A 25833-nucleotide genomic window follows, 5' to 3' on the forward strand; every position below is an offset into this window, starting at 1 on the left:
TAGGTAAAAAATCAACCCCAAATGCCTGGCCTTTGGTGTAGATGTAAATTGCACCCCATCCAGGCAAGCCGGGTTCGATTCCCCACTCCCCCACATGCAATCAGCTGGGTGACCTTGGACATACCACAACACTGATAAAGCTGTTGTGACCAAGCAGTAATCTCAGGACTCAGGGCTCAGCCTCACCCACCTCACAGGATGTCTGTGGTGGGGAGAGGAAAGGGAAGGCGACTGGAAGCCACTTTGAGACTCCCTCCGGGTAAAGAAAAGCAGCATATAAGAACCAACTTTTATTGAGTAATCTCAGGGCTCTGTCAGCCTCACCTCCCTCACAGGATGTCTGTTGTGGGGAGAGGAAAGGGAAGACAATTGGAAGCCACTTTGAGACTCCTTCCGGTAGAGAAAAGTGGTATCTAAGAACCAACTTTTCTTCTTCAGTAATATCAGGGCTCTCTCAGCCTCATCTTCCTTACAGGGTGTCTGTTGTGGGGAGACGAAAGGGAAGACAATTGTAAACCACTTTGAGACTCCTTTGAGACAATTGTAAACCACTTTGAGAGAAAAGCGGCATATAAGAACTCTTCTTCTTCTTCGGTAATCTCAGGGCTCTCTCAGCCTCCCCTCCCTCACAGGGTGTCTGTTGCGGGGAGAGGAACGGGAAGACGAATATAAGCTGCTTTGAGGCTCCTTCAGGCATATGAGAAACAACTCTTCTTCAGTTATATCAAGGCTCTCTCAGCCTCACCTCCCTCACAGGGGAGGGAGAGGAAGGGAAGGTCATTTTAAACTGCTTAGAGACACCTGAGGCCTGCTGGATCACTGCAGCCCATTCCCAGTTCTCTCTGAGCTGTCAGTAAAAATTGGAGACAGAAGGAGCAGGGTGGACACCTGTGTACTGTGACTACTCCATGTGTATTAGGGCAGGGGGTCATTTTGGTGTCTGTGACCTAATTCACACAAGAAGGGAAATGATGTTGAATGAAGAACTGGGAGGAACTGGTTGCCATGTAATCTCCCCCTAAGAAGAGTCTCCAGTCTGATTTTCCCTTCACATATCTGAGGACAGGGCTCTGGAAAGCTCATCTGTAACCACTATGCCACAATTCCCAAGGGCCAGTCCTCTCCCACACTCAACGAACATTCCACACCACAGGTTCTTGACACCTATTTCTCCACACCCACACCCTCATTTGTCACCACACCACCACAACCTCCCACACAACATACACAACACACACATTCAACCCCATGCTCTTACAGACTGGACAACCCCTCCCCTTCCTCTTCCCACTGCCAAGCTCTCTCTATCTTAATCACTCTCTTCCTTTCTACCTCCCTCTCTCTTTGCAATCCCCCCCCCGCTAGCACCTGTTGTATCAGCTACAACGGGCTTTAATTCTAGTAAATAAATAAAGGGATCTCTCTGGCTGGTGTTGTTAGTAAAAAAGCAGAGGGAGTTGGGCCCTTGAATGAATACCTCTTGGGATGGGATGGAGGGGTGATCCCCCAGGCTCTCTAGACTCCTCCTCACCCAAGGATCTCCCACCACCCCTGGAGGAGTTAGATTCACTCTTTCTCCCTGGCTAAGGGACCTCCTTCCCAGCCTCTGCCCGCTCCCCCCATTCAAGAGCAGAGAAAGGCGGCCTGTTTCTAGACAGTGATGGCCTTTTGCCCCACATTCTGCCCTCCCCCCGCCCCCCTCATCGTATTATCATAAAACCAAGGAAATTGCAGCGCCTTTTCACGGAGTCACACTGGAAACTGCCACAGTATTGGGGCCATACCTTGGTGGCTTGTTCTCCCCCTTTGTCCACAGGCACACGGGATTCACCACCAGAATTATCCTGACGATGCCAAATGCCAAGATGCCAAGTCTCCGTCTTGAATTGATCTGCCAGTAACAATATAGACAGGTGAGGGATTATTAGGAAAGGGGTTGAGAAGACATCTGAGGTGCCGGTGGCCTCATTGGAACCCTTTGTACTGTTCTGGGCACCGGATCTCTGGAAAGAGGAAAAGTACAGAGGAAGGTGACTGAGGAGGGGATGAAGCCCCTCCCCTGCCAAGGAAGGCTGGACCGCCTGCTGAGACTCTTCCTTTGGAAAAGGGACATGGCAGAGCTTTATAAAATTACACATGGGATGGATGGAGTTGACACAGAGAACCTTTTCTCCCTCCCCCAAAGACTAGAACTCACAGGCATCCAAGGAAGCTGACAGACAGTAAGTACAGGGGAGACAAAAGGAAATGCTATACTCTAGGAGTAATTAAATGGTGGAATCCATTGCCAGTGGGGGAATTAAGACAGAATTACACTCCTGGAATTAGTTCAGCCGTGGAATGGGCTGCCTGAGGAGGTGGGGAGCTCCCCCTCACTGGCCGTCCTCAAGCAGCAGCTGGACAGATCCTTCTCCTGGATGCTGGAGGCTGATCCTGCACTGAGCAGGGGGTGGACTAGATGGCCCCTTCCCCCTCTAGGATTCTAGGAGTCCAGTTCAGCAGTAGAAGGGGCTGCCTAAGGAGGTGGGGAGCTCCCCCTCACTGGCCATCTTCAAGCAGCGGCTGGACAGATCCTTCTCCTGGATGCTTGAGGCTTATCCTGCACTGAGCAGGGGGTGGGACTAGATGGCCTCCATGGCCCCTTCCCACTCTAGGATTCTAGGAGTCTAGTTCAGCAGTGGAAGGGGCTGCCTAAGGAGGTGGGGAGCTCCCCCTCACTGGCCGTCTTCAAGCAGCAGCTGGACAGATCTTTCTCCTGGATGCTGGATGCTGATCCTGCACTGAGCAGGGGGTGGGACTAGATGGCCTGCATGGTCCCTTCCCACTCTAGGATTCTAGGAGTCTAGTTCAGCTGTGGAAGGGGCTGCCTAAGGAGGTGGGGAGCTCCCCCTCACTGGCCGTCTTCAAGCAGCGGCTGGACAGATTCTTCTCCTGGATGCTTGAGGCTGATCCTGCACTGAGCAGGGGGTGGGACTAGATGGCCTGCATGGCCCCTTCCCACTCTAGGATTCTAGGAGTCTAGTTCAGCAGGGGAAGGGGCTGCCTAAGGAGGTGGGGAGCTCCCCCTCACTGGCCGTCTTCAAGCAGCAGCTGGACAGATTCTTCTCCTAGATGCTTGAGGCTGATCCTGCACTGAGCAGGGGGTGGGACTAGATGGCCTTCCTGGACCCTTCCCACTCTAGGATTCTAGGGGTCTAGTTCAGCAGGGGAAGGGGCTGCCTAAGGAGGTGGGGAGCTCCCCCCCCCACTGGCCGTCTTCAAGCAGCGGCTGGACAGATACTTCTCCTGGATGCTTGGGGCTGATCCTGCACTGAGCAGGGGGTGGACTAGATGGCTTGGGTGGCCCCTTCCCACTCTAGGGTTCTATGATTCTATGGCTAACAAACCCAGGGCATAGTGGCTTATACTGTCTGATTATGCTCTGGGAGACCCAGGTTTGAATCCCCCCTTTGGCCACAGCAGTTCACTGGGTGGCCTTCAGCACACACTCACAGCCTGGGTCCCATTGAGGCACACACTCACAGCCTGGCCTACTTTGCAGGGTCGCATTTAGGTTAAAAATGAAGGAGAGAACAAGAGGGCCCCTTTCAGTCCCCAGTGGGGAGGAAGGCAGGGCACAGAGGAACCCAAGACCGTATGAAAAATCGGCCCATCAGTCAGGGTGACTACCCTTAGCGGGGAGCGAAATCCTCTCTCCATGCCGCATGAGCTGGTTGGTGGGATGCGTGGCCTGACCCAGCGTGGCCGTGCCGGGGTCCCTAGGAGCCCCTGGGCCCTTCTGCCCTGCCTGGGCCCTCCAGAGGGGGAGGGGAGGCCGCACTAGATGGGCCCTCCCCGGAGAGGAGCCTTCTTTGCCGGCTGCTCAAGAGGCCTGGAGCGGGTGGGTGGGTGGGTGCATGGGGGGGGGCGTCCACTTCTGCCGCCGTCTGCCAGGAGCCCTCCGTGGCGCGGGGAGGGGGCGGCCCTTGGGGGGCATCGGGGGCCCGGCGAGGGCGCAGCAGGGCGGGGGATTCCTGGGCTGGGGGCTGCCAGCCAGCCTCTGCCCTGCAGGGTCGGACCAGGGTCTGCCCCCCCCCCCCCGCTGTCCTCTCCTGGGCCGGGTGGGGCTCCGGGGCTGCCCTCCCCTCCCCTCCGTCCAGCTGGGCCAGGCCGGGCGCCGCCGCGCAGGCAGCGGGAGGAGGAGGAGGGGGCGGGGCTGCGGCGGCGGGGGGCGGGGCGTGCCGGGGGCGGGGCGCGCCTCCTCCCTCCCCCTCCCCCAGCCCCCCCCCCGACGGCCCTCCCGGCGCTGCCCCGGCAGCCGAGCACGAGCGCGGGCGCGGGCCGGAGAGCGAGGCGCGGCGCCGACGGGCGGACAGACGAGGCCCTCCCGGGGGGGGGGGAAGCCCCGCGCCCCCATGCCCGCCGCCCCCGCCGCGCACCATGAGCATGAGGCCCCCGCAGGCCGCCCTCGACAGGTACCCCCGGGGGGGGAGGGGAGGGGAGGGCACGGGAGGGGGGAGAGGCGTCGCCGTCGCGGGAGGGGGAGGGGGGCGCCGTGCTTGGCCCGATCGCGGCCTCTCCCCAGAGCCCCCCCACCCCCGAGGGGCGCCCCGCCAGATCCCCGCAAGCCCCGCTCGGAGGCCGCCGCTGACAAGGCCCTGCGACCCCCGCCCGCCCGCCCCGGCCACGAGGGACGACCCCCGCCCACAAAGGACCCGCCGCCGCCGCCGCCGCGCCCTTGGCCGGGAGGGAGGGAGGGAGAGGGAGGGAAGAGAGGCCGGCCGGCCCCGCGCTTGGCGGGCAGCAGGCAGAGCACAGCGCCCTTCTCCGGGAAGACCCCGAGGGACGGCCCGCCGCCCCCGCCCCGCCCAGCCCAAGGAGGAACGACCGCCCGAGGCCAGCACGGCAGGGCGGGCGGAAGAGAAGCCCGCCTGGTCCCCCCCCCCCCCGCGGCCCTACTGATGGGCTGCCCGGATCGGGGCCACCCATCACCCGGTGGCTGGGGGGCAAGAGAGAGCTTTATGACCGGGCTGGCAGGGAGAGGGTGCGCCCCTTCCCCCAAGGGACTCCAAGGAGCAACCTCAGGAGGGACAACATGGATTACTCCAGAGAAAGGGGGATGGCCATGGGAGTAGACAGCTCCAAAGGGGCTACTGGCCACAGGGGCCCCGAGGCCCCAATCCTCGGACGCTCACAGCCTGGGCCCAGCACCAGGGGAAGGCCTCGCCCCCCCCCCAGCCGGACACCCACTCTGAGATGGACCCTCCCTGGCCTCAGCCAGCCCACCTCCTCTCATGGCCTCTCTGACCACCTCTTCGCCCTGCAGAGGAACTGGCTGACCCCTGGGGGAGACGGGAGGCTGGACTGGAGGGATCCTCCCTGGCCTACCCAGCAGGGCTCTTCTGAGGGTCTTCTCAGGGGAAGGCCTTGGCCTCTCTGTCCTGTGGCTGGCCCTGCAGAGGAACTGGCTGGCCCGTGGGTGAGACGGGGGGCTGGACTGGAGGGACCCTCCCTGGCCTGACCCAGCAGGGCTCTTCTGAGGGTCTTCTCAGGGGAAGGCCTCGGCCTCTCTGCCCTGTGGCTGGCCCTGCAGAGGAACCGGCTGGCCCCTGGGTGAGACGGGATGCTGGACCGGAGGGACCCTCCCTGGCCTGACCCAGCAGGGCTCTTCTGAGGGTCTTTTCAGGGCAAGGCCTCGGCCTCCCTGCCCTGGGCTGGCCCTGCAGAGGAACTGGCTGGCCCCTGGGTGAGACGGGAGGCTGGACTGGAGGGACCCTCCCTGGCCTGACCCAGCAGGGCTCTTCTGAGGGTCTTCTCAGGGTAAGGCCTCGGCCTCTCTGCCCAGTGGCTGGCCCTGCAGAGGAACTGGCTGGCCCCTGGGGGAGACGGGAGCCTGGACTGGAGGGACCCTCCCTGGCCTGACCCAGCAGGGCTCTTCTGAGGGTCTTCTCAGGGGATGGTCTCAGCCTCTCTGCCCTGTGGCTGGCCCTGCAGAGGAACCGGCTGGCCCCTGGGTGAGATGGGAGGCTATCCTGGAGGGACCCTCCCTGGCCTGACCCAGCAGGGCTCTCCTGAGGGTCTTCTCAGGGGAAGGCCTCGGCCTCTCTGCCCTGTGGTTGGCCCTGCAGAGGAACCGGCTGGCCCCTGGGTGAGACGGGAGGCTGGACTGGAGGGACCCTCCCTGGCCTGACCCAGCAGGGCTCTTCTGAGGGTCTTCTCAGGGGAAGGCCTCGGCCTCTCTGCCCTGTGGCTGGCCCTGCAGAGGAACTGGCTGGCCCCTGGGTCAGACGGGAGGCTGGACTGGAGGGACCCTCCCTGGCCTGACCCAGCAGGGCTCTTCTGAGGGTCTTCTCAGGGGACGGCCTCGGCCTCTCTGCCCTGTGGCTGGCCCTGCAGAGGAACTGGCTGGCCCGTGGGTGAGACGGGGGGCTGGACTGGAGGGACCCTCCCTGGCCTGACCCAGCAGGGCTCTTCTGAGGGTCTTCTCAGGGGAAGGCCTCGGCCTCTCTGCCCTGTGGCTGGCCCTGCAGAGGAACCGGCTGGCCCCTGGGTGAGACGGGATGCTGGACCGGAGGGACCCTCCCTGGCCTGACCCAGCAGGGCTCTTCTGAGGGTCTTTTCAGGGCAAGGCCTCGGCCTCTCTGCCCTGTGGCTGGCCCTGCAGAGGAACTGGCTGGCCCCTGGGTGAGACGGGAGGCTGGACTGGAGGGACCCTCCCTGGCCTGACCCAGCAGGGCTCTTCTGAGGGTCTTCTCAGGGTAAGGCCTCGGCCTCTCTGCCCAGTGGCTGGCCCTGCAGAGGAACTGGCTGGCCCCTGGGGGAGACGGGAGCCTGGACTGGAGGGACCCTCCCTGGCCTGACCCAGCAGGGCTCTTCTGAGGGTCTTCTCAGGGGATGGTCTCAGCCTCTCTGCCCTGTGGCTGGCCCTGCAGAGGAACCGGCTGGCCCCTGGGTGAGATGGGAGGCTATCCTGGAGGGACCCTCCCTGGCCTGACCCAGCAGGGCTCTCCTGAGGGTCTTCTCAGGGGAAGGCCTCGGCCTCTCTGCCCTGTGGTTGGCCCTGCAGAGGAACCGGCTGGCCCCTGGGTGAGACGGGAGGCTGGACTGGAGGGACCCTCCCTGGCCTGACCCAGCAGGGCTCTTCTGAGGTTCTTCTCAGGGGAAGGCCTCGGCCTCTCTGCCCTGTGGTTGGCCCTGCAGAGGAACCGGCTGGCCCCTGGGTGAGACAGAAGGCTGGACTGGAGGGACCCTCCCTGGCCTGACCCAGCAGGGCTCTCCTGAGGGTCTTCTCAGGGGAAGGCCTCGGCCTCTCTGCCCTGTGGTTGGCCCTGCAGAGGAACCGGCTGGCCCCTGGGTGAGACGGGAGGCTGGACTGGAGGGACCCTCCCTGGCCTGACCCAGCAGGGCTCTTCTGAGGTTCTTCTCAGGGGAAGGCCTCGGCCTCTCTGCCCTGTGGTTGGCCCTGCAGAGGAACCGGCTGGCCCCTGGGTGAGACAGGAGGCTGGACTGGAGGGACCCTCCCTGGCCTGACCCAGCAGGGCTCTTCTGAGGTCCTTATCAGGGGAAGGCCTCGGCCTCTCTGCCCTGTGGCTGGCCGTGCAGAGGAACTGGCTGGCCCCTGGGTGAGACGGGAGGCTGGACTGGAGGGACCCTCCCTGTCCTGACCCAGCAGGGCTTTTCTGAGGGTCTTCTCAGGGGAAGGCCTCGGCCTCCCTGCCCTGTGGCTGGCCCTGCAGAGGAACTGGCTGGCCCCTGGGTGAGACGGGAGGCTGGACTGGAGGCACCCTCCCTGGCCTGACCCAGCAGGGCTCTTCTGAGGGTCTTCTCAGGGGAAGGCCTCAGCCTCTCTGCCCTGTGGCTGGCCCTGCAGAGGAACTGGCTGGCCCCTGGGTGAGACGGGAGGTTGGACTGGTGGGACTCTACCTGTGTTTCTTGGCATGGTTGTCTTTTGCATATCACGTGGGGCTCTGACCTCAGTAGGAGTCCTTGACCAGGGCCTGAGGTTGAGCCAAGTGTAGCCATGATTGTCTCCTGTGTGTCTTTTGGTGGCATTTGTAAGAAATGTGGCCAGCCCAGTAGACAGGTGACCATAGTCCGGGAAGCTCTTACAGATCGAGGAGTGGGGGGTGAGAGGGATATCCTTGCTGCTTGGTTCCTCCTCTTTACCTGGGAAATAGCTGCATGCTGCCTCTCCAGCAGCTCGTAAAGTAAAACTGATGCAGGGAAGTCAGACGAAGAGCTGGGGTGTTGTCAGCTGTAGAAGAAGAAGAAGAAGAAGAAGAAGAAGAGTTGGTTCTTATATGCCGCTTTTCTCTACCTGAAGGAGTCTCAAAGCGGTTTACAGTCACCTTCCCTTTCCTCTCCCCACAACAGACACCCTGTGAGGTGGGTGAGGCTAGAGGAATCCCGAGACAACTTGCCAGCCTCCTGGGAGCGGCAGGTTAACAGAATTAGTTGTAAGAAGGTGGGGGTCATAAGAACCTGGGGCCCAGAGGAGCAAGATCAGTTTATTTCCCGTCTCACTCGCCTCGTGTCCACAGTTGGTGGCCTCAAAATGAGCAATGAATAGGAAGGCCTTGACCAGCAAGCTGGACAGTACGGGAATCATAGAATCAGAGTTGCGAGGGACCTAAAGGGTCATCTAGTCCAACCCCCTGCACTATGCAGGAACTCACAAAGACCTGCCCACCTACAGTGACCCCAATTTCATGCCCAAGTGATCCCTACCACGAAAAATCTCCAGAATCCAGCCTGGGCTCCCATCCCACAGTGGGTATCAGCAACTCCCTGGGTCTGCAAGGAAGGGCCACAAGAGACAAACCCTGGCCCATCCCTTCCTGCCCCCCCCTACTCACAATCTGCTTAAGTTCATAAAATCAGCATTTCAGTTAGATGACTCTCTAGCCTCTGCTTAAACACTTCCAAAACCACTACGTCCTGAGGAAGCCTCTTCCACTGAGGAACCACTCTGTCAGGAACTTCTTCCAGATATTTAGCCAAAAGTTCTTTTGAATTAATTTTAACCCATTGGTTCTGGTCTGGGGCAACAGAAAACAACTCTGCTCCGTCTTCTCTATGACAGCCCCTCAAGTATTTGGAGATGGTTATCCTATCACCTCTTAGTGGCCTTCTCTCCAGGCTATACAGACCAAGCTCCCCGAACCTTTTCCCCTACTACTTGTTCTGGACACGCTCCAGTTTCTCTACATCTTTCTTCAGTTGTGGTGCTCAAAACTGAACTTTATTAAATTGCATCTTGTTCTCATTTGCCCATTTTTCCATTGTGTTCAGATCTCGTTGAACTCTGTCTCTATCTTCCGGAGTATTTGCCAGTCCTCCCAATTTGGTGTCGTCTGCAACCTCGATGAGTAGTCCCTCCACCCCCTCATCTAGATCATTAATAAATATGTTAAAAAGTACTGGACCGAGCCCTGAGGTACCCTGCTACTCCCCTCCCTGCAGATTCAATAAGCACCCCCTCTGTTCCTTCTTCCAGATCATTGATGAATATGTTGTACAAGACAAGGCCAAGGACAGATCCCTGAGGTTCCTCTACTAGAGGATGATGAACCATTTACAAGCACCCTTTGGATGCAACCCGTCAACCAGTTCTCAGTCTACCTAACAGTAATAGGATCCATACCAGATTTTACCAGCTTGCCAATAAGAATATCATGGGAAACCTTATAAAAAGCCTTACTGCAATCAATGTAAACATTGTCCACAACATTTCCCTGACCTAGTAAGGTAATAGCTTTCTCAAAAAAGGGGGCAAGGCTATTCTGACATGGCTCGTTCTTGAGAAAACCATGCTATTAGTAATTACAACCATCTGCTCTAGCTGCTCAAGGACTGTTTGATGATTTGTTCCAAAAATCTTCCAACTATAGGCATCAAGCTGATCGGTAGGTTGCTACCTGGATCTTCCCTTTCCCCTTCTTGAAGATGGGGACACCATTCGCCTGCCTCTAATCACCTGGCACCTCAGAAATTGCATCTGCAAGTTCGTTTAGTACACTTGGGTACAATTCATCTGGCCCAGAAGACTTTGTTTCATTTAAAGAAACCAGGTGTTTATGGACTACCCCTCCAGGGATCCTGGGCCACAAGTTCCATCCCTCATCACATGAAATTATTTCGCCACGTTGAGCACAATTCCCTTTGCAAGAGAAGGCTGGGGAGAAGTAGGAATTGAGCAGTTCAGCCCTCTCTTCATCACCTCTTACAATGTCACTTTCTGGTCCCCACAATGGTCCCACCACATCCCTAATCTTTTTCCTACTTTGAATATGACTAACACCTGGAGTACTGTGTGCAGTTCCGGAGGCCTCACTTCAAGAAGGACGTAGATAAAATTGAAAGGGTACAGAGGAGAGCAACGAAGATGATCTGGGGCCAAGGGACCAAGCCCTATGAAGATAGGTTGAGGGACTTGGGAATGTTCAGCCTGGAGAAAAAGAGGTTGAGAGGGGACATGATAGCCCTCTTTAAGTAGTTGAAAGGTTGTCACTTGGAGGAGGGCAGGATGCTGTTTCTGTTGGCTGCAGAGGAGGGGACACGCAGTAATGGGTTTAAACTTCAAGTACAACGATATAGGCTAGATATCAGGAAAAAAATGTTCACAGTCAGAGTAGTTCAGCAGTGGAATAGGCAGCCTAAGGAGGTGGTGAGCTCCCTTTCACTGGCAGTCTTCAAGCAAAGGTTGGATACACAGTTTTCTTGGATGCTTTAGGATGCTTAGGGCTAATCCTGCGTTGAGCAGGGGGTTGGACTAGATGGCCTGTATGGCCCCTTCCAACTGTTCTATGATTCTATGATTCTGCAGATATGTGAGGCCCTGACCACGGATGGCCTTAATGGTTAATGCCAAAACCTTGAAACTAATCCAGGCTGCAACCGGCAACCAATACAGCTGCCTCAGCACCGGCTGGCTATGAGCTAATCCTGCGTTGAGCAGGGGGTTGGACTAGATGGCCTGTATGGCCCCTTCCCACTCTATGATTCTATGATTCTATAAAGAACCCTTCTTGTTAGCATTTCTTGCTGGCCTAAGCTCATACTGAGCTCTAGCTTTTCTGACACTCTCCCTACAAGCATTGTTGATATTCCTCCATGGTTATAAAGTCCTCCTTCTGTTTCCTAAATGGGTCTTTTTATTATTCATTTTTTTTGAAAGCTGTTTATGGAGCCATCCTGGTTTCTTTAGGTTCCTCCCAGTTTTCCTTCTCTAGGGAATTTCTGTGATTGTGCCTTCAGTATTTCACTTTTGAGAAACTCCCAACCCTCTTGGACTTCCATTTCCTTAAGTTTTTCTGACCACAGGATTCCACCCAACATAACTTTAAGTTTGTTAAAATTTGCTCTCCTGAAGTCCAGCCTGTTTGTGTGACTACAAACAGCTTTTCCCTCACCCAAGAACATAAAGTCCAAAATCACATGGTTACGACTGCCAAGCACACCCACAACTTTTACCTCGTCAACCAGTTCTTCCCAGTTGGTGAAAATTAAGTCTAAAACAGCAGACCCCCCCGGTTGCCCCTTCCACTTTCTGGGAAATGAAGTTGCCAGCAACACAAGTCAAGAATTTATTGGACTTTTCATTTTTAGCAGAGCTGGTCTTCCAACAGACATCTGTTAATTGAAATATCTGATGACCACTCGGTCCTGTATCTCTTAGAACTTTGTAGTGTGGTCTAGGAGCATCTCATCCAAGTCTGGCCTGGTGGTCTATAGCAGACCCCCCCCCCCACCATACCACTATTGTTTCCTGCTCCTTTTATTTTTACCCAAAGACTTCTCAGCTGAACTCTCATACTCAGACACTTGTATTTCCTCACAAGTATATATGTTCTTAACATCTAGTGCTATTCCTCCCCCTTCTTTGTCTGTCCCTTTTGAATAAATTGTACCCCTCAATCCCATTATTCCAGTGGTGAGAGTTCTCCCACCAGGTTTCTGCAATGCCTATTAGATCATAGTCCCCTTCCTCAATTAGGACTTCTAGTTTTTCCTGCTTAGAATCATAGAATAAAAGAGTTGGAAGGGACCTTATGGGTCATCTAGTCCAATCCCCTGCACTATGCAGGACGCTCACAACCCTCTCGCTCCTCCACTGTCACCTGCCACCCCCTTGAACCTTCACAGAATCAGCCTCTCCGTCAGATGGAGATCCAGCCTCTGTTTAAAAATTTCAAAAGATAGAGAACCCACTACCTCCCGAGGAAGCCTGTTCCACTGAGAAACCGCTCTAACTTTCAGGAACTTTTTCTGGATGTTTAGATGGAATTTCTTTTGAATTAATTTCATCCAATTCATTCTGGTCTGTCCCTCTGGGGCAAGAGAGAACAATTCTGCTCCATCCTCTATATGGCACCCTTTTAAATACTTGGTTATCAGATCCCCTCTCAGTCGTCTCCTCTCTAGGCCAAACAGACTAAGCTCCCCCAGCCCTTTTTCATACATCTTGGTCGCCAAACCCCTCACCATCTTTGTTGCCCTCCTCTGGACACGTTCTAGTTTGTCAACATCCCTCTTCAATTGGGGTGACCAAAACTGAACACGGTACTCTACGTGAGGCCGAACCAGAGCAGAGTAAAGTGGTACCATCACCTCCCGTGGTCTGGACACAATACTCCGTTTGATACAGCCCAAAATCCCATTTGCCTTTTTAACCATTGAGTGATACTGCTGACTCATGTTCAATGTGTGGTCTACTAAGACTCCTAGATCCTTTTTGCACATGCTACTGCCAAAACAAGTCTCCCCCATCTTATATTGGTGTATTTGGTTTTTCCTACCTAAATGCAGAACTTTACATTTGTCCCTATTGAACTTCATTTTATTCAGTTTAGCCCATTTCTCGAGCCTATCAAGATCATCCTGTATTCTGTTGCTGTCTTCAGTTGTGTTTGCTCCCCCTCCCAGTTTAGTATCATCTGCAAATTTAATAAGTACCCCCTCTAATCCCTCATCCAAATCATTTATAAATATATGTTGAACAACAGAGGCCCCAGGACAGATCCTTGGGGACTCCACTTGTCACTCTTCTCCAAGAAGATGCAGAACCATTAACAAGGACCCTCTGGGGACGATATGTCAACCAGTTATTGATCCACCTGACAGAATTAGGATCCATACTGCATTTTACAAGAGCCTCTTGTGGCGCAGAGTGGTAAGGCAGCCGTCTGAAAGCTCTGCCCATGAGGGTGGGAGTTCGATCCCAGCAGCCGGCTCAAGGTTGACTCAGCCTTCCATCCTTCCGAGGTCGGTAAAATGAGGACCCAGCTTGCTGCTGGGGGGTAAAACGGTAATGACTGGGGAAGGCACTGGCAAACCACCCCGTATTGAGTCTGCCATGAAAACGCTAGAGGGCGTCACCCCAAGGGTCAGACATGACTCGGTGCTTGCACAGGGGATACCTTTACCTTTACCTTTTACTGCATTTTACCAACTTGTCAACAAGAATATGATGTGGAACCTTATCAAAAGCTTTACTGAAATCTAGATAAACTATGTCCACGGCATCCCCCTGATCCAGGAAGGGAGTCACTTTCTCGAAAAAAGAGATAATTTGGTCTGACATGACTTGTTCTTGTGAAACCCATGCTGAGTCTTAGAAATCACAGCTCTCAGTTCCAGCTGCTCAAGGACCGAGTGTTTGATTATTTGTTCCCAAATTTTGCCAGCTACAGATATCAAGCTGACGGGTCGATAATCACCCCATACTCTATGTAGAGACATTGTAATCCTACATACGATCCTCCCAGGCTTTTAGGTTTTGAAGTTTCTTGTATATTAATCGAGGAGGCAGTCTTTCAGGGACCCTGGTCCTGAGACACCTGGGGCCTTTGAGAAGCAGCACTTTGACCTGGGTTTGGAAGCAGGGCCGATATTTCCGATGATTCGATCCCTGTGACCAACTGCAGACCGGTTGCCTCACTTGGCAACCGTTGGAGGTTTCTGGGCCGTTTCCAAAGACAGCTCCATGCAGCGTGCGCTAGGGCCCTCTAACAGCGTAGACCACCATGGCCGGACCCCCCTATTCGAGGAATGGCCAGGGGTGAACCAGCCAGTGGGCAGGGGACAGTTGAGCCTCCTGCCACAGACCAGGACAAGCTACAGTGGTGTTCCTTGGGGGGAGGTGGTGCAGCCCTCTCCTGTGCCACTGGGTGACCACTCTGCCTCTCGCACTCTGCCTCCACCTAACCTACCTCGCAGGGTGGCTGTGAGGACAGAATAAGGACGGTGGACAGGAACTGCATACGGCCCCTCTGCACTCTTTTGAGTAAAAGTTAGAGTCCGTGTAAATAAGGCTGAACTTCCTTCTTCCTTGAAAATTTTAGTAGGCTTGGAACGGTTTCTGTGAGTTGGAAAGCAATGGATCTGGAAGGGCCACCTGGTGGGGACTCGCTGGGCCCAGTTTTGGGGGTCCTGGCTGGCTGGGGGGTCTCAGGGTGGGGTCTCAGGGTGAGCCGCTTGGATGGGGTGGCAGCTTCCCCTCTCTGTGGGTTGTGTCCCGTCACCCGCTTCTCTGCTGCTTGCTGAGGCAGGGCAGAAGGTGGCTGAACTCGGAGGCTGGCCAGGCCAGCTGGTGGCCCCCGGCTTGGGCTGTGGCCTGCCCCATTTCTGGCGGCTGCTGCCTCAGGGTGTCACGTCAGCCACTCTTGGGCCCCGATCCAGCAGTGCTGGGCCAGTGGATGTTGTCCTCGAAGATATCGGCCTTTTGCTAAACTCTGCTTCCTTTTTGAAAGGAAGCGAGGGGGGAGGAATGCCAGAGGCCGGCCGCTGTGCCTGGTGCAGCCTTATTAATTCATGAATGACCACGTTTTCCTCTCCCCCTGCTGCTCAGAGGCGCAGGGTGATGCACGTGGCTCTCTCCTCCTCCGGTTAGTCCGCACAGCAACCTGTGGGGTAGTCTGGGCTCGGAGAGGAGGAAGGGGCTCGGGCATGCACCTCCCCACTGCAGGGGCGTGGGCAGACCTCAGCCGCGGGGGGGGGGGGCGCCACCTCTTGCCTGCTCCCGCCCCCCTAGAGCGCCAGGTGTTCCTCTCCTTCCCTACCCAAAGTGTCACAAATTCTTCCCAAGGCTGGGTTTTGGGGGCCAAGTGGGAGAGCGAGGCCAGACAAGTGGAGAAAGGTAGTAATTTAGTCTAGGGGTTTAACTCTCTCAGGTGCGGACTCTGGATTCCCGGCCCGCAGAAGTTCAAAATGAAACGAAATTCAGAATGCCATTAAAACACACCCACAGCACACCCTGCGTGCCTCTCCTGCCTTATCTCGTTGGCGAGGTAGCCACCGCCTATCACAGCCCGAGACGTAGCCAGGGAGTGACTTATTCCTTGAACTTTGGCAGGGTCAGGAAAGTAAACACTGCTTTGAAGGTGCGCATGACTGGAGATGGTGTGGGGCCCGGCATAATCTTAGCGTGCCCAGGGTCACCTGCAGTGCTGCTTCGACTGGAACTGGTGACTGCTTGGAGAGCTGCCTTAAGCCACTCTGCTCGGGAAACCCATTTTATTGAAAAGGGCCTTACTCCTGGGAAGATGTGGCCACGCACCAGTTCTTGGCAGAGGATCTGGGCTTTGCAGATCTCCTTGGTCCTCCCTGGACAAACTATTCCCCACCCAGTGCAGAAGGTGGGTCTGCTGGAAGGCCTCCCAGCTGGTCCTTATAGGTGCCAAAGACACCCTGGGAAGGGGGGAGGAAAGACGGAGAGAAGCCACCTGCCCTTGTGGGATGAAGCAGCACAGCGCGGTGGTGGTGAGGGGCATGCTGCCTGCTGCCTGGGGCGGGGCGTGGGAGGGGAGGGCATCCTGCCCCTTCGTCCTCTGCCCGTAATTAGCTCAGGCGGGCGGGCGTGTTGCCTTGCATCTCTCCAGGAAGCAGGCCAGCCCCCCCCCCCCCCGTACAGGAAATCTGATTAAGGGTCTGGAGCAGACGAAGCGCTGGAGGGGGCCATTTAGCTATCTGCGTGGACAGGCAGATGATGGACGGAGGAGCCCGGCCGGCCTGGCTGTTTGCTTCCGAAGCACAGCAATTACTGTCCAGGGCCTGGAGCACAAAACAGGAGTGCTGTCAGCCTTTGGTCTTAAAATGGGTCCGGGGTCTGCATCATAATGGCAGGGCAGCTGCCACATTCCTAGAAAATGTGATGGTATTGGAGGGGGGGGGTTGGAAATTGGCACAGACGTTGAAATATATGCAGTGCTTTTTATTTGCAGTCCTGATTGGCTTACTGAACGCAGGCGTCTTCTACTGCTGTAACATCTACAGTTGGCCAAGTGTCATATTTACGGCTCTGTTGGGAGCAACAAGAGAGAGAGGGCCGGAAGTGCTTTGGACTGCTGAAGATCAGGGCTCCCCAAGGGGAGTTTGTGAGCTCTCAGTTCCCCTCTGGCTGCTGCACAATCCCCAGGGGAAGACCACAAAAAGGCCTGTTCTAGGCTTCTCTGATATAGGACGCCTTTCATGGGGATAGATCCAGGAGGGTGCCCGAGTGAGCAGCAGAAAAGAGCCAGAGTCCAGGAGCAACCCAAAACCAACCACATTTGGGGACAGGGGAGGAACGTCCGGGAGTCACAGGCTAAACAGACCAACCTCCCCCAACCTTATGTCCAAATCCCTCACCATCTTTGTTGCCCTCCTCTGGACACGTTCCAGTTTGTCTACCTCCCTCTTCAACTGGGGTGCCCAAAACTGAACACAGGACTCCAACTGAGGTCTAACCAGAGTGGAGTAAAGCCTCACATACACCCTAAAGACACACCTCAGACGCATCCACCCAGGGCCTCTGCGTCCCATTCCCACATCTGCCTCGGACAGAGAGGGCTCTGGACAAACCCCTTCAGGACGTCCCAAGCAAAGTGTCCCCTTTGCAGCAAATGGGATTTGGGCTGCATCAAGAGAAGTAGAGTGTCCCGATCGTGCAAGGTGATGGTACGGGGTTATCTCGGAGTGCTGGTGGGGAAGCAGGATCCGGGCACGCTTACCTGTTGGGCATGGGGGGCTCTTCTGCTGCCTTGCTGGGGTGTCTGCCCTTGGTTAGGGGAGGCAGCGGGGGCCTCTGAATGGTCTGCAGCCTGACTGTTGCATCAGCTGCCTGAGTGGCTCTCCTGGGCCTTGGGTGGCCCCTGGTGGGACTTCACGGTCCCCATCACACTGCGACACCTGCCCTGTACCTGCAGAATGTTCCCCCCCTCCCAGACCTGCTGCAGGACAGTGGAGGGCAGTGAATGCAGCTCCCCCCAGGGCAGGACAAGCCCCAGCCCCCCTTCGTCTCCTTCCCCAGAAAGATTTGTGGGTCTTGGATGGCCTCCTCTCCAAGGCCAGGTTGAGCTGCAGTATGCTCAGCCTTTTCACCCAGATCCCCAGACGCTGAGAAGCCAGCAGGGCTGGGTTTTTTTTAAGCCCTCCAAGTAGCTGCCCCTCTCCTCTCGCTTGGCCGGCTGTCAGGCTGCTCTGTTTCCCGGGCATGAGGCATGAGTGCTGACCGCGTGGGATTGACCCCAGGGAGCTTTCAGGGCAGACGTGCAAGGCGCTGGCTCCCAAGTGACCCACTTTGAGGAGCTGATCCCGTCCCCCCCCAGCCTGCCCCCCCTAATCTCCTAATTGGAGCATTTGTTCCACTCGGCCTCCCAAGATGGCCACGGCGTCTCCCTCCCCCTTGAGGATTGGTTTCCTGTGGCCGCCTCCACTTCTCTCGTGGGGGGCCCAGCAGAAGGGGCTTCCTCAGACCCACCCCCCAGAATGAGAAAATGGGTGCGGTTAGTGCCCCCCTCCCGCCCCAGATCAGAAGGCCAGCTCTGCATTGTGTGTGTTTGTGTGTGTTTTGCCCGTGGCTTTGCAATAGGATTTATTTTAAGCTGTCCTGGCTCCTCCCCCCCCCCCCCCCCCCCCCCGCAATAGCTAATTTCTGTTGAGTTCAGCATCTTGCCAGGCTGATGGGCAGCCGGGGCGATGAACCCCAGCCCTCTCCCCTGGCTGCCCCTCCTGCCTCTGGATCTTGCACAGCGGGGGGGGGAGGGCACTCAACAGAGGCAAGCTGGACCAGGGGACGGGGTGGGTGGGGTGGGTGGGGCATGGAGTAGAGGGTGGCTCACAGCCCAAGGTCTCTCCCACTTTGCTGGCGGCTCCTGGAAGGAGAGCTGGAAGGTCCCCCCCCAGCATGGATTGATTGAGTTGATGCCTGGGGGGCAGTGGTGCTGGGCATATGTGACCAGCATGCTTTGCCCTTTGGAGACCCAAGGAGGGAAGGGGGCATTCTGGACGTGCTCCCTGCTTCGGTGGTGCTGGGCGAGGGCTGGCTGGCCCATCTTCTCCCACACCCCCAAAGCTGGGACTGGAGGGCTGGTCCCACTAGCCAGGGGGGTCTCGGCCTGGCAGGCACAAGAAAGAGGGTCTTTTGGGGGGCAGCCCCACGGAGGGAGCCTGGCTCCCCTCCTGTCCGCGGCAATTAAGGATGGTTTTGTTCAGTACTGCATTTGAGTTATTTTGGCTTTATTTCTTGGCAGGCATGACTGGAGATTCTATATTATGACCTTTTGTGTGCTTTTATAGCTGTTTTATTTATTGGTTTGATTTATTGGGCTTTTTATGATTGTTTTGTTTCCGTTGCAAGTTACTTTGAGTTCCATAGGGGAGAAAGGCAGCAAATAGATGCTTAAGAATCAGTAGATGAATGAAATAACCTGGAGTGATCATGGATTCCTACCCGAAATCCGCTTGAGGTGAGTGAGGGGCTGAAACCAGAGGGTCTTGCCAGCATGGTGTCATGGCTAAGAGCAGCAGCTTATAATCTGGCAAACTGGGTTTGATTCCACCTCCTCCACATGCAGCCAGCTGGACTACCTTGGGCTAGTCACAGTCCTGATCGAGCTGTTCTCACAGGGCAGTTCTCTCAGAGCTCTCTCAGCCCCACCTGCCTCACAGGGTGGCTGCTGTGGAGAGAGGAAGGGAAGGCGATGGGAAGCCATTTGGGGACTCCTTCGGGTAGAGAAAAGCGGCATCGGAGAACCAGCTCTTCTTCCTCCTGCTCTGTTTTGAGCCTGGGGACGCACTTGCTGCAGTCAGGGTCAGGGACTTCAGAGTGGGGGTGGGGTTAGGGTGGGGTCCTGTCCGCTCACAGATTAGCCGTCCCGCTTGTCTCCAGGGCTGCAGACCGGCGTCCTGCTGCCTTAGGCCAGGCTGTGCCAAGCAAGCTTGGCCTTGTTTTCTGACTCCAGTGGGAGGGAAGGGACAGCCCCCTGGTTTGGGGGGGGGGGCTTCCCTGGGCATGGGGTTGGCCGGACAGCTGCCAATCAGCCGCCTGCTGCCCAGAGGACGTGAGCCAGACGGCCTCTGGGTCATGCTTCTGGCAGGCTGCCTAGGAGAAGCCTGCAGGTGGGGAGGACCACGGAAGGGCCTTCTTTTGCCCTGGGCGGGTTTCTCCTTTTGGTCCAGCCAGCTTCTGCCTCGTGGCCTCCCGTGGCCTCCTGGGCCGGTGGGAGGCGTCCTTGCCTGGCGCGGGGACCTGGGGTGGGTGGCCCGTCCTGCCAGCTGGGATTGGGGAGGGGCTGGAGCTCTGAGCAGAGCCCTGCGGACGGGTCCCCGCTCAGTCTCCGCGTTTCCAGGTCAAGGGCCCAGGCCTCCCTCCCTCCGCCGGAGACCCTGGAGAGGGGCCCCCCTGGCATCGCCTGGGATGGCCCCGGGAGAGGGTTTCCTGGGTTTGTGCCCTGCGGAGGGTGGCGGTGAAGGGAACGCTGATCTGGTGGAACGAGGGTGTAATTACCCCCCTCGCCTCCAGCGTGCCTCTAATTGTGGTTACGAGGAGACATTCCATCCGTCGTGGAAATTGTGCTGCTGCAGCACCCGCGAGACCCCGCTCTTGCTCTGGACTTTGCTTCGCTTGGCTTTACTCTGGATCGGGCCTCTGAGCCGCAGCCGCAGGGGGAGGGGGAAGGGAAGGGGGCAGCCGACGGACTGACTCTCCAGCAGCACCAACGTTTCAGCAGGCGGCTTCAGCAGGGAGATTTGAATGGCTGGATGGGACTTGACTGCTCTCCCAGTCCGGCACGCGTGGGCAGCCCAGGGCCATCTGAACCCCGAATCCGCCCCCCTCCCCCCCCCCCCCCGTGGCTGGTGTGGAGGATAAGAGCGGCGACTTCTAATCTGGCGACCGGGGCTGGATTCCCCGCTCCCCCCCCCCCGCCAAAAAAAAAAGCCAGCTGGGTGCTGTGCTTCTGCTGTTCTCCCCATTTGTGTCCCATAATAGTGTGTCCGTGCATGGAGATAATCGGAAACAAAAGCAGTATAAAACTGGAACTCGAAAACCATTATAAAAGATGGAATCTTATTTATTTATTTTTACTTCTATTATTTTGCCTTGAGTCCAATAGCATCAGCTTGGTTGATCTCATCGGCTCTCAGAAGCTAAGCAGGTTTGGCCCTGCTCAGTATTTGGATGGGAGGCCCCGAAGGCAGTCAAGCGGTCCTAGCTAGAGGCTGGCAGTGACCTGCCAACTCTCTTCACCTCTTGCGTTGAAAGACCCCAGTGGGGTCTCCTGAGGTAGCTGCAACTTGTATGCCATAAAGAACAGAAAGTGGTTTTCCTTTCTCCTGGGTACATCAGAGCAAGTCAACACAATCCGCTGGGCCGGACAAGACATAAATCATAGAATCACAGAATCATAGAGTTGGGAGGGGCCATACAGGCCATCTAGTCCAACCCCCCTTGCATGAGGAGCATTATGGGGGTCTAGTGATGCCCCCGTGGTACGAATCCAGGTTGCCCGATTGGCTGAGTCATGGCAGGGGGCACATTCTGGGCTAGATTGAGTTGGAAGACAGAGCCCTTTCTGCAGCTGCATGCAGCTGAGAAGTGAATAAAATGCCCAGCACCTGTTCTCAGCCTCCACTGCTTGGCAAGGAGAGATTCCTCTCTTGCAATGTGCAGCCTCTGAAGGCGCCAGCCACAGTCCCTGGCAAAACCTTGGTGGGCCCATAGCCAGCCGGTGCTGAGGCAGCTGTATTGGTTGCCGGCTGCAGCCTGGATTAGTTTCAAGGTTTTGGCATTGACCATTAAGGCCGTCCGTGGTCAGGGCCTCACATGTCTGCAGAATCATAGAATCATAGAAGAGTTGGAAGGGGCCATAGAGGCCATCTAGTCCAACTCCCTGCTCAACGCAGGATCAGCCCTAAGCATCCTAAAGCATCCAAGAAAAGTGTGTATCCAACCTTTGCTTGAAGACTGCCAGTGAGGGGCGCTCACCACCTCCTTAGGCAGCCTATTCCACTGCTGAACTACTCTGACTGTGAAAATCTTTTTCCTGATATCTAGCCTATATCGTTGTACTTGTAGTTTAAACCCATTACTGCATGTCCTCTCCTTCTGCAGCCAGCAGAAACAGCATCCTGCCCTCCTCCAAGTGACAACCTTTCAAATACTTAAAGAGGGCTATCATGTCCCCTCTCAACCTCCTTTTCTCCAGGCTGAACATTCCCAAGTCCCTCAACCTATCTTCATAGGGCTTGGTCCCTTGGCCCCAGATCATCTTCGTCGTTCTCCTCTGTACCCTTCCAATTTTATCGACGTCCTTCTTGAAGTGAGGCCTCCAGAACTGCACACAGTACTCCAGGTGTGGTCGGACCAGTGCCGTATCCAATGGGACTATGACATCTTGTGATTTTGATGTGATGCCCCTGTTGATACAGCCCAAAATGGAATTTGCCTTTTTTACCGCTGCATCACACTGCCTGCTCATGTTTAGTTTACAATCCACAAGTACCCCAAGGTCTCGTTCACACACAGTGCTACCTAGAAGCGTATCCCCCATCCAGTAGGCATGCTTCCTTAGGTGCTCCCCCCCCCCAGTGCACTTGGCTCTTCAGGTGCAAATTTGCTGGGGATCCCTGGCCCAAGGGAGTTTCACCTGGACTTGTCCTGGGCCAGGGCCTTTTCGGTCCTGGCCCCACCTGGTGGAATGAGCTCCCTTAGAGCTGCGGGCCCTGCCTGAGCTTTTGCAGTTCCACGTGGCCTGTAAGACGCAGCTCTTCTGCCAGGCCGCTGGTGGAGGCTGGTGGAGGCTCTGGGCCCCTCACCGAGCCAAGGAGGTCATCCACTACTCCCTATTAGCCCCCCAAGGGGCTAATGATTCCTCCCAGCGGTCTCCTGGAGTGGTTGAACAGCAGGGGCCAAGATGGCAGAAATGCCGTGGGGCCAAGCAGGTCAAAATGCTCCAGTTGGACTCTGCTGTGAGGCATCCGCTTGCTCAGTCCCCATTGGGGGCCCTCAGGGGAGGCTGCCTCCCACCCTGCCTCTCTGGGCACCTCCCCTGCCTGCCCACGGAGCGGGGCCCTTGGGGTAAGCTGGGGCTGCCGGCCTCTGCAGCGTCTGCCTTCAAGAAATCCACCAGCCCCCGTGGAAGGGAAGGGCCAGGAACTGCGGGTCCCTCGCAGAAGCGCTGTGTGTTGTGGAGGCTGAAAAAGTCTAGAGGCTCAGCAGGTGTGCGGAGAAATATTTCCTGGCTGGGATCAAACCTCTGGGGCGAGGAGGTCTGAGTCCTGGGATCTGGGCCCGCCTTTTGGCCGGTGGGGCCTGCGTCTGGCTCCCTTCCCCAGGAAGAGATCCTGGTCCTCTGGAGGGCTGGGGAGTTGGGGGGGGGGGCACAGCCCTCCTGCAGCCCCTCCTCACTGGCTCGGGAAGTCTCAGGGCAGTCTTTGCCTCCAGGGCAGCTCTGGGGTCTCCTGGCCATTGGCGCTCTCCCCCCATCTGGTCCCTCATGCCCAGAATGTCCCCCCCACCCTCTTGTCAGGGAGACGGGGTGGGGGTGGGGAATCTAGAGCTCAGTGGCTCATGGAGAGCTGTGTGCAAGTGGCCATGGTGTGTGTGTGTGTGTGTGGAGGGGGAAGCAGAGGCTAAGGTGGAAATGCAGGTGATCCAGGGGGGTCTGCCCCGGAGGGGGGGGGTAGCTGTGACTCCCGGGCAGGGGCAGCAGCAGCAGCTCCTGCCAGAGGGGCTTGGGCCGGCCTTGCAGGTGTCCTCCTGGGCTCTGGTGGCATTTTGTATCTGGAGTTGTGGTCTGGCCCTGCCGTCCGAGGGGCCTTTTGCCCACATCCCTCTGTGCTCTGGCTGTTTGTCTTCAGGAGAGCAGTTAGCATATGGTCAGAGGCACTGTGCCCTGCAGGCTTCCTCCTTCCCCCAGCCTCTGGGCTTGGGTCCTGTCCTTGGAGCTGAACTGGCTTTCCTGTCTCCCTTTTCACGTACCTTTTTGTGTGCTCTCTCTCTCTCTCTCTTTCTCCCCCTCCCCTCCCCTCTGCTGTCCGGGCCTGGGACGATCTCTTTGCCGTCCTCCTTGTCTCTGGGGTCTGCCTCTCTCTCCCCCTCCCTTACAACAGAACAGACAGTAAAAAGCACTCTCACCTGCCCAGGTAAGATGGGAATGGGCTGTAGGGTGGGGGAGGGGGGTTGGCTGAAGGTTTGACGTAGCATCCCTGGAACTGGGTGCATGAAACCAGACAACACCTGCACTGGCTGGGAGGGGGGATTTTTCCTGCTGGACCTTGAGGGCAGCTCTTGAGAGCGGCAGCCTCAAATCTATTAGCCCCTGTTCAGTTCCCCGCCCCTCCTCCTCCTCCATATGCAGCCAACTGGGTGACTCCTAGAATCCTAGAGTGGGAAGGGGCCATACAGGCCATCTAGTCCAACCCCCTGCTCAACGCAGGATCAGCCTAAAGATCAGTGCCAGTCCCTGTTCTCTGAGAGCTCTCTCAGCCCCCCCCCCACTTCACAGGTGTCTGTGGTGGAGAGAGGGAAGGTGACTGGAAGCTGCTTGGAGACTCCTTTGGGCAGTGAAAAGCAGGGTGCAAAACCCCAGCCCTCCTCCTCCTCCTTCCTCTGGCACCTCCACCCTGCAGCTGTGTAGCTCCTGGTGCCCGAGTGGGAGAATGTTTCAGAGCCCCACAGAATCAGGGCCATGATGGGTGTGTGTGTGTGTGTGTGTAGCTGGCAGAGGTGAAAGGGAGGGTGGGGGAACCACTTGTGGCTCAGGGGCAGAGCCTCTGCTTGACCTGCAGGAGGTCCCTGGTGGGTCAGTCCCCCGTGGCCCCTCTGGCTGCAAGGGCCAGGCAGGAGGGGAAGCGGAAGACCGGGGAGCCTCAGCCAGTCTGAGCAGACGATGCTGACCTTGGGGGAGGGAGGGGGGAGGGAGGGGGGTTTGGGGTGATTCCGCTCCAGAACGGCACTCTCTGGGTCACGGTTGCCGGCGGTCTGGCTGCAGCCTGGCTCAGCGCAGAGCCTCTGTTGGGCAGGCAAAGGCTGAAGGAGCAGCCAGGAGGTCACGGAGAGCAGAGCGGCTGCCAGCCTGAGCCAGTTGCTCTAAGTCCCCCGGGCTGCCCCAGCTGCTGCTCCGCTAGGCCCAGGTGTGCTGCTGAAGCATCTTCTGGGCTGAAGGCAGAAAGAGGGGGAGCAAACTGTAGAACGCAATCCATCTCCACAAATCGCCAGAGGGTTTCCCCGAGGCGGCCGGGGCGCTCCGGCAGGCTCCTGAGAGCGGCAGCTGGTGTGTGTGGGGCTCAGCCGCAGGGGACTGGGCTGGGGGGGGGGGGTCTTCTCTCTCTGGCAAAGCATCCTGGGACCCAGCGGGTGGGCAGGAGGAAGCGATGGGTTCTGGGTGTGCTGAATGGCCCTGGTTGTGGGTCCCGGGGCAGATCCTTTGCTTCAGGATCCAGCACCCGCCATTCACGGGCTTCTTCGGTCTGCGCTGGATCCTGAGCTGGCGGACACGTCTCTGGAGGTGCTGGTGGACCCCGGCTTCCGAGTCGTGGGGCCCTTTGCCTTCTTGCTGGCTGTAGCCCCGGGCTTCAGATGGGCCTGTTCAGCAGGGGGCAGCCTCTTCCTGAATGCCTGAGCCCACGTGCCTCTCCTGGGTCTGAGCCTGTCTGCTTAGAGACACGTGTCAGTGGCCCAGGCAATGTCACCCACGTGGGGGTGTTTGGTGCCTGCTGCTTCTCGGTCCCCCCCCCCCCCGATGGCTCAGGAGAGGAGGGGAGAGGGGCTCTTGCTGGCCCCCTGGAGTGAGCTTTTGGTGTGCTTTCTGAGCATTTGAAAAGGAAATGAGGCCCAGAGGGCACCCACAGCTGCGCGTTCCCTGTGGGAGCTCAAGTCTACAGTGTTCAGGTTGTGACCGTAGTTCGGGGGGCCGGGGTCCCAGCATCCCCCCTTTCTCTCTCTGAAGCAGCACTCAGGGACGTGGGTCTGCCAGGGTTGTAGGTGCAACCACTTCCATGGGGCAAGGAGCGCCCCCTGGGGCTGCTGGAGGTTGGCCCCCCTTCCTTCCACCCTCCTGCAGCGCTTTGTAGCTGCATTCTTTTGGAACTGCGTTATTTTGTCCCGTGGAGGGTATCCAGCTGCGAGACCCCCATGGCAGACACGTGTCAAGAGCCAGCTGCAGCTGGGGCCCTGATTCTGCCGCTAGGACAGGGACGCTTTGCATGGGCTGCCCATTGGGGGCGGGGCGAGTGAATTTGGGCCCCGAGCAGGCTCCGTGAGTAACTCTCCATTGTCTGTCTTCTCCTCTGTTGCCCCTTTGCGCTGCCTGCTCCGCCAGCCCCATTGCAGCCTGGTAAGATCTGGGGGGGGGGCCTCTGTGTGCCGTCCTCTGCCTGCCTGCCTGGCCCCCCTTGCTCTCCCCTCCTCCCGCCACCCCTGCTTCGTGGCCAGAGCTTCCCAGATCCCTCCACCTCCGCCCAGCACCAGAAGCGGGATCCCTCGGTCCGTGGCTGTCTCAGTAGCTGCTCCTCCCTGTGGGGTCTCCTTCCTCTTGCTCTTTGGGGCACGGCAGTGGGGGCGCTCTCTGGGGATTGGGCTGGAGGCAGCCTGGC

At 57.4% G+C, this 25833-nt stretch overlaps 1 protein-coding gene and 1 long non-coding RNA gene across 9 annotated transcripts in view; one reads left to right on the top strand and one right to left on the bottom strand.

Moving 5' to 3' along the window:
- Nucleotides 1–430: 430 nt before the first annotated feature.
- Nucleotides 431–4013, bottom strand: LOC143826883 (uncharacterized). Its single transcript, XR_013227190.1, has 3 exons — nt 3670–4013; nt 1785–1891; nt 431–480 (listed from the first exon to the last, which is right to left on the bottom strand). It is a non-coding gene; the product is annotated as an uncharacterized LOC143826883 (long non-coding RNA).
- Nucleotides 4014–4260: 247 nt separating this feature from the next.
- The window catches only part of ARHGEF11 (Rho guanine nucleotide exchange factor 11), a 68621-nt gene continuing 47048 nt past the window's right edge, over nt 4261–25833 (top strand). For 5 of the 8 annotated variants that reach the window (XM_077319015.1, XM_077319040.1, XM_077319030.1 and 2 more), the window contains exons 1-3: nt 4261–4454; nt 23350–23382; nt 25560–25574. In XM_077319015.1, the coding sequence (XP_077175130.1) occupies nt 4420–4454; nt 23350–23382; nt 25560–25574 (83 nt within the window). In that variant the 5' untranslated portion in view covers nt 4261–4419. The remainder of the gene's footprint in view (nt 4455–23349; nt 23383–25559; nt 25575–25833) is intronic. The other 3 variants (XM_077319019.1, XM_077319026.1, XM_077319038.1) reach the window with 2 other exon arrangements.

Source organism: Paroedura picta, chromosome 1 (assembly GCF_049243985.1).
Source record: "Paroedura picta isolate Pp20150507F chromosome 1, Ppicta_v3.0, whole genome shotgun sequence".
NCBI classification, from domain to species: Eukaryota; Metazoa; Chordata; class Lepidosauria; order Squamata; family Gekkonidae; genus Paroedura; species Paroedura picta.